We start from the raw sequence: 12,491 nt of genomic DNA on the forward strand, positions 1-12,491 counted from the left end.
ATGAAGAATGATTAGGCTACAGACTTAAATAAAAGAGAATTTTGAATAATCTATTTTAACTCAAGATATCTTAATGCATTTTTTCGTTCTTTGAACTCAAAATTCCATAGGCACATAATAAGGCACATATGTGATTCTGCATATGTAAATTTCTTTTAAAATGGAAAACTGAACTTATATTAAAGTCGAACTATTAGGCAACTAATTAAGATTTATCTCAGCAATCAATGAACAAATTACAAGACAAAAATACTCTAACAGTTCAAGACGTGTAGCATAGTTACCATAAGAATTTCTGAAAGCAGATATATGGAATTACAAAACTGGACAGAAGCAGATATTACTGCTTAAATAAATTTGAAAGATTAAGCACAGTGTCTTTAGGAAGTATAAAAAACAGAACCATTGATGCTTAAATTCTTTTCAGAAGAAGAAAAAGATCAACAGATAAGTCAACATCACAAACAACAATTTCCAAATAATAGTTCTAATTAACTCATCGGTGTAAGTTGCTTACTTTATTACCATAATTGATTATTTGTGTTGTTAATCTAATGATTAAGTCAGAAACAATTTCTTCATTTTTTATCTCTACTTTTACTTCAAAGAAAATTCTGTAAATGTTGAGAAAGCAAACAAACAGCAGAAAAAACAAATTTGGGCTAAACCAACCATACAGATGCCATCATTTAATATCTATCATTTAACAAAATCAATGGTTGAAGCTTTTTCAATAACTCAAAAACATTACAAAGAAATTTAAAAAAAAGTTAATAAAATATCTGACCATTTTTCCTGTTCTTCTATATTAGCAGAAAGAAGTAATATTTCTGTTCACATAGTTATACTGATCTTTAAGTGTATGCTTACAGAAGACCGTAAGAAAAATTAGCAATGCCAAAGAAACAGAGGAAGGCATAGAAAACAGTTGGGTCTGAATTTAAGACATCTACAAAATGTTTTTCCATCATAAGAAGTGTGAGAATAACCTTTTACTATATTTCAGGTTTCAGGAGCAATATCTACAAAAATCTGCTGAAGAACTATAAATGCATCATTTTATTAGGGCCATGAGGATGATCAATGGGCTAGAGCATCTCTCAGAGGCAAGCTGAAAGAGCTGGGCTTGTTCAGCTTGGAGAAGAGAAGGCTTCAGCAGGACCTCATTTCAGTACTTAAAGAGAGCTTATCAACAGGAGGGAAATCAACAGTTTACATGGGTAGATAGTAACAGAAAAGGGGAAATGGCTGTAAACTAAAAGAGGGGGTATTTAGATTAGATGCCAGAGGGAAATTTTTTACTTATAGTATGGTGAGAACTAATCCAGGATAGAAAACTTCATTTTAATCATTGACTTAGGTGGGAAGTTTTTGCTACTAGTACCTATGTGTCTTCAGAAAAAGGAAGCCAATTATCAAATATGTCTATACCCTTCTTGTGTTCAATTTCTCCATCATGACAAGAAAGCCAGTTGACATCCCTGGCTTGTAATACATAGTTTTAATATATTTAACCCCTAGAGAAAAGGTCAGTTTTGTACAGTGAATACCATTTTTTTTTTCCTTTTATGCATGATTAAATGGTAATTAAGTTTTAATGAAAAGCATTAGACTGATTACAGTTAACATAATCACCCTTGTCAGTTCGTGTCCTCATGCTCTGCATGCTGAGCTGAGTGGGCAAGACAAAGGCACTTTTAATAGCATTCAAATGTTTTGTGATCTTCAGCTATTTATATTTCTCCATTAAAAACATACGTAATTAGATATACAATCAAGAGTAAGTAATTCATAGGTAATTATTTTCTGATCTATTTCATACTATACTTTCATTGAAAAGTTTTTTAGGCAGATGCTATAATAGCATTCTTGAGCATACAGAATGAAAGTAACTAGAAGATTTGCAGTACTGTGAAACAAATTCTCAACCAAAGACTAGCAATTGTTTTTGAGCTGCTCATTTGAGCTCTCATTTGACTCTCATATGCATATCCCTCATATGATGCTGTAAGTTGGATGTCTACTGACATAGATACTTATCCTAATTGCACAATCCAGTACAGAATTTGCATGCATAAAAAATTCCAGATTCTTGAAGGTTCTTCAAGGCTGTGGAATTATTCATTTAAAGATAACTTTTTGGTTGGTAATTTAAGTTTAAATACAATATGCTCATTAATAAAAGCATCACCCAAAAACCCATCACGCAGTAACAAAGAAACTCGAAACTTCAAGCAGTTACTGTCATAGAACTTGTAATTACACATCTACATTATCTGAAATCACCGGAAAAAAAAATTAAGTAACTGAAGATTATTCTGTGCATAATGTTAGGAACTACTAAAGTGAATTTTCATCATTCTTTGCAGTTTTGTGATAAACAGAGATACAGTTGAACACATGATGAATACTAAAGCACACAAAGATCTTCACATATTCATAGATTAATCAGCTCGAATCCTTTACATATCAAGACTGCAGTGGCCCACTTATGGCCTCAAGGAGATTAAATAAATTAAGCTCCCATTTTTAGATGAAATATTTTAACGTTTACATTATAAATTCCTTAAACCCTACTTTTCATTCCTTACATTCAAAAAGTAAGTAGAACATTCTACTTGCCAAGCAGGGTGAACGGAACTTTAATACCATTTTCCCTTTACTTGAGATGAGACATTCAATTCTCCATCACTAATCCCAGTTAATTCCAGTAAGACATATGCTTCAATTGCTAGCAAAACCATGAGGACATCCATCAAGTATACTGAGACAAAATCAGTTCTTCACCCTTAAGTCCTTAAATTGTCTCATATTTACTAGAAGTATCACTGAAGGTCAAAGAATTTGATTTGGCAACATGTCAGCACAAAGTTTAAATATTTTCCTTCTTTCAAAATATACAAATAAAATTACACCTTTCCCTTTTTGCATAACATAACATAAAATGTTTGCTAAGATGAGTAAAATGAATAAGAAAAAAAAAATCACATTTCATTTCCTCAAATAAAAAAACAAAACAGCATGGAATAGTTTAAAGAAGTTAATTTTTACATATTGCAGCAGCATATTGTACTGCAAACAAATCTGAAGTTTTAGTGATATTTCTCTTCTAATTCACCCTGCATACTATTAACTAGGTATGTTAGGGCTTTTTTAGGTGTCTACGGTTTGGGACACAACATTCAGAAAGTAAATAGGTATCATTTAAATTCATTTAAATTCCAGTAAGCTCCTGAAGTATATTTTCTTATTCAGAAATAATGACTGAAAGCTTACTTGTGTCCTTTACTTCCAAGTGACAGCAATTACAGAGATTTTAAATAAAGTGTCTTACCCTAATTAGAGTAATTAGAGTATCTAATTAGACAATACTGGGTATGGAATTTCAATATATACGAACAAATAAGAAAACTTACAGATACTTAACAAATATAATTTACCCTAGTTGTACTTTCTGCATAAGCATGTAGAATTAAAATTATATAATCTTTTTGCAAAGAGTGAGGAAGCTGTAAAATGAGAAAGCAAAAAAAAAAAAAAAAAAGTCAAGTGTATAAGGATAATACATACAAATGTAGTAAATAATTATTGATATTGAGATGCAAAAGTATTTACATACTTGAAAACTGGATGGAGAAGCCTGATTTGCTGATGAAGAAGTCACTGTCAAACTGTAATGTCAATGAGTTGAAAGTGCTGTGAATATCCTCTGGAAGAGCTGAGCCGCTCCATTCTTTAAGTAATATACTGCTCTCAATGGGCCCATCCCATACCTTCAAGATGTCATGAGCAACTTCAGTGTCAAAAACAATAAAATGCAGACTGCAAAGAAAAAGTAAAAACCCTGTACATTACTCATTAAATGCAAGTACATAAAACTCAAAGCAATCATTCCCAAATTGTTAGTGGTTTAGAGATGCTGTTTCAAAACTGAAGAAGGCCTGGTTATCCTAGAACATTTTTCCTGTTGAGTGAGCTGATTGAGAAAGATTTTCAAGAATGCTATGGTATTTGTGTGAATCTTTGTATTGACTTAAAATTCTGTGTATTCTTACATTAAAGAAATTAAATAGCTAAACATCAAAAACAGTTTCTGTGTGTTTTAAAAGGTTGCATGTTGATACTCCTTCATTGCATTTGTCATTAATTGGAAATTATTAATTTCTCGTTTAAATGTAAATGAAAATTGCCTGTGATAGGCTGAACTATTATATGGCTTAATGAAATGGGATTATTAAAAATCAAAAAGGAAATACAGAAATATACTTTCCAGTAGATAACTTCTCATTTACTTCTAATGTTGTGGTGACTTAAGTTTAAAAGCAAATTATTTTCATTTAAAAGATCAGTTCAAACTATTGTCCATATAAAATGAATAATGAAACACCTTACTATCTGTGAACTTTCTGCACAAAATAAAACACAGCTAATATTGTGAAGTAATATATCTCAGCTGTTTATCATTACTTATGTTAGTCTCAAAAATTGTTCTTAATTACAACAATTAGTATTATATTGGTTATGTGTTAAATTTTTGTACAGTTTTGTACAGTTTTGCATTCACAGCAACTTCCTGTTAGTAGTAAAAAAACTAACTTATTAAGCAGAACTTGACATTTCATAGCTGTTAGTGTTACTACAGCAAAACTGAACTGAATCTTTAGATATTCTCATTCCTTCAATTCTGAGCAATTTAGCTATATATATATATAACATTTTTTGTAAATGCATTGAACTCACAAAGAAAAACTGCTTTGAAAACTTACAATAGAATAGTAGAACCATAGAATCATTTGAGTTGAAATGGATCTTTAAAGGTCACATAGTCCGAATCCTCTGCAATGAACAGGGACACTACAGCTAGATCAGGCTTCTCAGAACCCTGTCCAGCCTGACCTTGGATGTCTCCCAGGATGGGGCATCCACCACCTCTCTATGCAACTTGTTCCAATCCATGTTCCACTACCCTTATTCTAAAAATCTTTTTTTTTTTTAATATCCAATATTTATCTCTGTTTTGTTAGTTTGAAACCATTTTCCCTTGTCCTGTTATGACAGACCCTGCTAAAGAGTTTGTTTTCTTCTTTCTTATAGATGCCCTTTAAATACTGAAAGATCTCAAGAGACTTCTCTTCTCCAAACTGAACAGATCCAACTCTCTTAGCCTGTCCACATAGAGAAGGTGTTCCAGACCTTGGATTATTTTTGTGGCCCTCATCTGGACATGTTCCAGCTGGTCCACGTCTCTCCCATACTGAGGACTCCACATCTGGATGTAGTACTCCAGGAGAGAACTCATCAGCAGAGTAGAGGGCTAGGATCACCTCCCTTGACCTGCTGACCACACTTCTTTTGATGCAGCCCAAGATACAGCTGGCTTTCTGGACTGTAAGGGCACATCGGTGACTTGTGTCCAGCTTCCCAGCCACAAGAACTCCCAGCTCCTTTTTGGTAAGGCAGTGCTCAATTCTTTCATCCCCTAATTCATACTGACAGTGGGCACTGCTGTGATCCAGGAGGAAGACCTTGTATTACCTCCTCCCTCCTGCCTAAGTTCTTAAATCTTTCCATTATCTTTCCATAAATTATTATGGAAATGAAACTGTTTTAACTGTTTTCTTGGTATGTTCATGCAGTTTTTAGTATTTACCTTTACTTTGTATGTTAGTCACCACTTGTGTTTCCCTCATTTTGAAGTAGTTTTTTTAATTTCTTCCCTTTTTTGATATGCTGCCAAGTCTATATGGATAGGTCCTTATCTATTAAGCATTCTCTCAGTCTTGTTTCTTTTTTTAAGTCTCATTATTTCTGTTAAACTTGCTCATCTCAAGGTCTTCTGAGATACTTCTGGTCTTACTATTCAACAGATTATGGAAAAAAAAATATGATATATACTTCAAAATGTTGTATATCTTAATAATGATATTATGGAATAGGGCAGGAATAAGAAATGAAAACCCTACAGAGTTGTTTAAAAAGCTCTACAGGGCTTATATTCTCTGTTACTCTTGTTAATTGTAACATCAAATTTCATGTGAACTCCTAATAAATAATCAACAAGGACCAAGATGCCTGATGTCCAAGCATTCCTGGCAGAGACTCAGGCACTTTAGGATTGCTTGAAGTAATTTATTCAAGAAAGAAAGCTCTGAATAATTATATTCCATTCACAACAAATTATTGCATTGAATATGACAGTAAGATATATAAAAAAAGTGACATTACAATAACTTAAGGGAAGAATTTTGAAACCACAGATGACACTTTAGCTTGTTTACTGTTATTAAAAGGGATAACAGCTCAGCCATACCAATGATTTATACTCCATACTATTCAAATGAATTCACAGTTAAGAGTTAAATACCTGGGTATCCCCAGTACAGTTTAGGCACTGATGTTCCCTGGAGAAATGGGTTCTCTTAAATGACACAATAACAAGGACTAATTTGATTCATGCAAAAAGCAGTTAACAAAAAAAACAAACAAAATAATGAAGAAGATCATGAAAATGACTATAATTCACAAAGTACTGAAATAAATAATAAATACTGAAATTAAGCATATACCTTATTGTCTTTCCTGGATCCGCTTCGATTATCCAGGTGCAATGAAGATTATTGTCATATGGTGCTGGGTAACCTGGGGACAAAATGCGCCCCGATGTAGCAGCATGAATTCGACCTCCACATTCAGCTACAAAATAAATAAGGATTGCATTATTATTACCTATATGCCTATATGTATGTATGTATAATATGACTATAAGCACTAAGCATATTAATGTTAGACCTAATGCAACTATAACTGAATATAGAATAAAGTTAAACAGAGTTAAACATTCCCGTTGCATTGGTGGACCATCCCAGAAGCACTTCCCATCAGTGGCGTTTATTGCATTATTATTATTATTTGAAGACCATAACATTTTGCATTTCCATCTTTTTTTTTTTTTTCTGTTCCACATTTCTGTGTCTTTTAAAAAGTAACAGGTAAAAACATCTCTGAAGTAGCATTGTCCTGCATATAATAAACTAGGACATGTACACAAGTTAAATTCCTCCTTTGTTGCAAAACAAAAAATCATACTTCTGTAATTAAGAAGTTTTACAAGGAAAAGTACTTCAAAATGAAGATTACAAAATCACAATTTTAGTATCAGTAAGACAGCAGAAAGCATAAAGTTTGAAGGTCTCAGAAATGTCTCACCAAATATGTTTGTCTTTCCTAAATAACAGTGAATGCTGAAATACAGATTTTACACAGTTTCACTTTGTAATGAAAATCATTTTCTCCCTGTTCTAACGTCAAATTGCTTTCAGCTTAATGGTTTCAAGCTACTTCTTTGTAACTTTTGGTTTAATTATATCATAAAGCAGTTAGGTATTGCCTCGTATTTTACTTAGTTATTTGCAAATTCAAATGCCATATTCCCAACAAGTGAGAGAATAAATCAGAAAGCTATGATTTGAGAGTATGAAGAGTCTGTTTTTAACCATTTTTATTATCACAACTTTCTTAAATTTGTGGAGAGACCGATTGCAGTGCAAAATATCCAGAATGAAATGATGTTTACTTTGCTCATTTAGAGCATCGTACCATTGCGTGCCCACTATAAAGTTGTGCCCTAATGAAACAGGAACACCCTGTAACAGCAAGGTACTTTTGAAAGAAAAAGAATTAATGTCTTCCCAGTTAAGTAACACCCCTGAAGTCCTATCTTACTTAGCCTAAACAGAGATGCCTCACAAGTAGTGGCATTAAAAAACACTGCAGGGGAGAACAACTCAAGCATAGCTGTCTATGACAATGTAAGATGCAGACAATGAAACAAACAGTACAGTGGGACCAAATAACTTATCAGCAACAACTCCTAACAAATAGTAAGTCCAATGCATGCCACTGAGTCACTGCTGACAACCAAATTGTTACAGGGCATTAAAATAAACTTAGAGGAAAAAAGGTGAGTGATTTACTTACCTATCCTGCTGTTTTGAAGAGAACCACAGCAGAAAGCTACTCTAAAACATTTTATTTTTTTTTCAAATATAACTATTCTGTAAGGTTTCAAGCAATTTTAATTATGTAACCTCAGAATGTAATATTTGCCATGACAGCAATCTGCAAGTAATGGAATGATTGATACACTTCTTTACCAAATAACTTATTTGGAAGATAAACAAGTGAAATCAGAATTATTTAAACTCTATAGTTTGCCTGGAAAAAACAAAACAAAAAAAAACCCCAAAAATGACAAAAAGCAAGCAAACAAACAAACAAAAACACCACTACCACAAAAACAAACAAACAAAAAAAAACCAAACAAACAAAAAAAAACAACACTTAGAAGCAAATGAAAAGCAAATTTTCTACAGCGATTCTGAACAGTAATGAGCATACAGTAAAATCGCCACATCAAAGAATATGCTGCATTATATAAAGAACTAAAACTAACAGAACTGAACATGCACTCAAAAAAAAATTATTTTTATTTTTTAAGAAAATGAAAATGAACGCTAAATCAATATAGCAGTGTATCATCAATGATGAAAAGTTGTAGAATATGTTGACTATGTATATGGGCTGGAATGACTGTAAAGACAATGATGAATGTAAATGCTGCTGAAGCCAACAGTAAACAGCAAATGTTGATCTAAGATACAGAAAAAAAAAAAAAAAACGATCTGCACAAACATGGAAGTGTGCCTAAACAGGAGAGAGATCGTTCAAAGTTCATGACAACTTCACCAAGAAGATGAAAAATAAGCCAGTCAAATAAAGGAAGAAAGAGAGAGAAGAGCGTGGCACAAAACTGAATAAAGAAATTACCACTTATATACACCTCAGTAAACAAAGAAATGAACAAACAAATGAATAAATAAGTAAATAGATTGAAATGACCTGCAGAAGCCTAGCTGAATTTCCAGGGATCTTCATGATGAATTTTTCTTCACACAGAACAGTAGGAAGAAAGATAATGATTTAATGAATTTAATAGACTGGCATAGAAAGGCATTCTAGAAAGATTCACTTTTAGAAGACTTTCAGAGAGAATGGTCAGTATTCAATAGCCATCAATGTTGGTATAAAACTAGATACTCAAGAGGTGAAAGATTTTTGAACAAATTATTCCAAAATCTTTGCAACAATATGCCAAAAAGAAATCTAGGAATACAAGGTACAAAGTAGAGGTATAGTGAAAAAAAATAACACAGTAGCAATGATAAGTTTAATATATAAGCATAAAAATATAATGTTATCAAGAAAAGTGGAAATGAAGGTAAAGATATGGGATTGCAGAGAACACAGCATAAAAACTCTTGGCATAAAAAGAACACACACATCGGTCAAAAATATTTTGGAAAAGAGTTGTCAAAGATCTTCTACAAGAGGAAAGGTAAGAGCCTTCAAGAAGATTTCCTGTCTTCTTTTCCTAAGTCAGCTTGCAATACAGAGAATTTGTTGTTGTTTTGTTTGGAAACATTGTAGGGTTGAGATTTCAACATCCCAAATATAGATAAGAAGACAAATCATCAATCTAAGGAAGGAGATTGGGTAGGCTTATGAATTTATTTGCTTAATAAATTTGAAATTGATTCAAGTTCTTAGTTATTGGTAAAAATGAACACAAGAAAAGACTCCAGAAAATGAACTTAGAGTAATGATTTTATTTAAATTAAATGGGAAGATAGACAAAGGTAGGACAAATTAAGAACAGTCTCTTAAAAAGGGCAAACACTGATGGAAAGGATGCCACTCAATTAAACTGAAAAGCTTGAGAACTTGAATGTATAAGAAGCCTGGAAAGTCTATTAATTCAAATCTGAAAGTTATTTTGAACTGTCACACACACACACACATATATAAACATGTATATATTAACAGTTCCAGAACCAAGTATGAAAAATAACGTCTACTAAGAGTAGAAATGTTCTTGATGTTTTTTTTTTTTTTTTTTTGTTCCCCCCCCCACTCCCAGCAGTTACCCTCTGGGTAAGCTAAAATTCTGAAAGGAAAGAAAGCTTGCTCTTTTTCAGACTGCAGGTCTGTGAGTGTATTCAGAAGGAAGCAGATCCTGGAATAGAAAATATGGCACACGATGCTAGAGAGGGACAATGAGCAAGGATCCTGCAAGTCAGCTGAGTTTGCTGGAAGTAGTCAGTAGCTTACCTGTACCAGCTGTCAGATTCAAAAGGTAAGCATTAGAAAGCACACAAAAAGAAAGACTTTCTCGAGGACTCATGGGAACACCATCTAGAAACCTGAACTCAGAAAGTTACTGGTAATTGTAGACTGGAAACCTGAAATGGAGGAGAAAAACTACCTAACAAAGGAACTAATGGGCAATAGCAATATCAGAGTTCAGATTGTTCAGATGTTTTCTCACCTAGTACTTCCTTAACATTTGTGGTGGTTATAACAAAACAGTTTTAGAGACTTGGTTCAGCACTGCACAGCCTCATCATAAAAACTTTAAAAACTTTAAAACCTGGCCTACTGACAGAAGTGTTGCCCAAGTTTTCTGCCACAGCTATATAGCAATCTGTTAAAGAACCAGAAAAGTTATATTTGGTTATCCATGGTAAATCGTTACTTGAAATTTAAAGTATTTATGTCATTATCATACAAAGTATAGAAAGATTTTTTTATTATTTTTTTTTCTCTGAAACAACAGGGAGGTCTTTCACTACAAGAAATCATATTACCTATGCAAGTAGGTAGAGGTTTGTCCCATACTCTCCTATCTCCACTTAAACAAGTCATAACGCCACTGCCGTGCATTGTATAGCCAGGATTACAGCTGTATAAAATGACAGTGTCTATGAAATGTCCTTCATCTCGGATCTTGTAGCCATAATTTGGTATGCCAGGATCTTCACACTTGACGAGGTCAAAACCTGCAAACAGAAGTGGGAAAGGAAAAGAAGAAAAGAAAAAAAAGAACACATAAATATAAAATATCAAATAAAATACAATGCTAGTGAATTGCTTTCTAGTCTTGATTCAAATTATTCTCCCATGATTCAGGTAGATTACATAAATCCAGAGCAACCAAAGATAAATTACACGTAATTTGAAGAAAGTAGAAACTGAGACACCAAGAATTATTCATGCTATTGATTATGACATTTTTCCACTGAAGAAAATTATTATTTGCACAATCCCAAAAGAGATCAGTAAGAAATTATTTTATATCACTTCTATTATTGCAATCTTTTTTTTTTTTTTTTTTTTTTAATTCAGAGAAAAGGAAGCAGTCTCAATTCTTTTCTTGATACAGAGTGAGAACTTTACTTCTTTATCTAACCTCTACAGCAATACCAGCAGACCATAGTGGAAATGTAGGAAGCAAATGCAACGATTGATTAATTCATTCTAGTGTCAAGATAGCACAGCTTTAGTTTCTTCTCTGCTGCAAATGAATAAGTAATATTCTACTTGTTTCTGACAAGCAGTCCCCATTTTGAGCTGCTAACATGAGAAAGGAAAAGTTTCCTCTGTCCTTATTAGCATGAACAGTTTTACTTTGGGCATCTACATAAGATGATACATAACAAATATTTATATATTTCTTTTATTGTGGGTTTTTGTGTTTTTTTTCTGCATAGTAGCAACAAGATGTAAAGATGTTCTGAACCGATGTTCAGATTTTTGAAGCTTTTTATAAAAAGTAGTTCCAAACTTATCTTTCTCAACTACTGACAGATTCTAATACTGTCTGATTCTAAATGATTTCTTTTTTGTGGTCTGTATTTTTCTAAACAGTTTCTGTTATAACTCATTATGGAGTTCTGAATAAGGCAACTGATTTTCCCTTCAGTTTGTTGTTGTGGTTAATTCCCCACATCAGGTCCTTTACTAATAAGGAAAGTATCAAACATCCTTATGATAAAAAACAATATCAATACATAATTCTTTAAATATCACTTCTTAATCTGCAAAGACTGTCTTGGGATGAAATGAAAAAGTACTGTAAAAATACAAAGTATACTTGTTAGATGTAGAGTATAATAAATGCAAATAAAGCACTAAAAATCATTACAGAAAAACAAACAAAAAAAAAAAAAAACACAAAAAAAAACAAAAGAACAACAACAAAAAAACAAGTAGGCACAATTCTTAACCTGTTTTCCCTTAGAGAAACTAGATAGAATGCAAGTCCTGTGGAGTTGAACATAGTTTACGGGCCTGAATCTTGCACACTCTTTCGCAGAAATTACATTCTCCCAGAGTTCTGCATTTAGTGAGAGAAATAGTCATGAATCCAAAACTGATGGATAGTGACATTTAGTCAAGATCTGAGTGTATACTGAGAATGCTATTTTGCGAAGAGGAATCCATACTGATTTTTGTTTTCCAGCTGTCATTTTTATCTTAGAACAGAATTGAAGGGAAACATCTAATTTCACAACATAAGAAAAAAGAGGATACAAACAAAAGACAAGTGTTCAGGAACTAACATAATACTTCATTTTTAATCCACACTACATTTT

General features: G+C 32.7%; 1 protein-coding gene across 1 annotated transcript in view; it reads right to left on the reverse strand.

Moving 5' to 3' along the window:
- Positions 1 to 12,491, reverse strand: part of CSMD1 (CUB and Sushi multiple domains 1) — a 984,784-nt gene that overhangs the window by 160,179 nt on the left and 812,114 nt on the right. Inside the window, exons 24-26 of the mRNA XM_052696996.1 lie at positions 10,704 to 10,895; positions 6,567 to 6,693; positions 3,620 to 3,822 (exon numbers count right to left, since the gene is read on the reverse strand). Coding sequence (XP_052552956.1) covers positions 3,620 to 3,822; positions 6,567 to 6,693; positions 10,704 to 10,895 — 522 coding nt within the window. The remainder of the gene's footprint in view (positions 1 to 3,619; positions 3,823 to 6,566; positions 6,694 to 10,703; positions 10,896 to 12,491) is intronic.

The sequence above is a fragment of the Tympanuchus pallidicinctus genome, unplaced genomic scaffold (genome assembly GCF_026119805.1).
Source record: "Tympanuchus pallidicinctus isolate F22 unplaced genomic scaffold, pur_lepc_1.0 scaffold1, whole genome shotgun sequence".
NCBI lineage: Eukaryota > Metazoa > Chordata > Aves > Galliformes > Phasianidae > Tympanuchus > Tympanuchus pallidicinctus.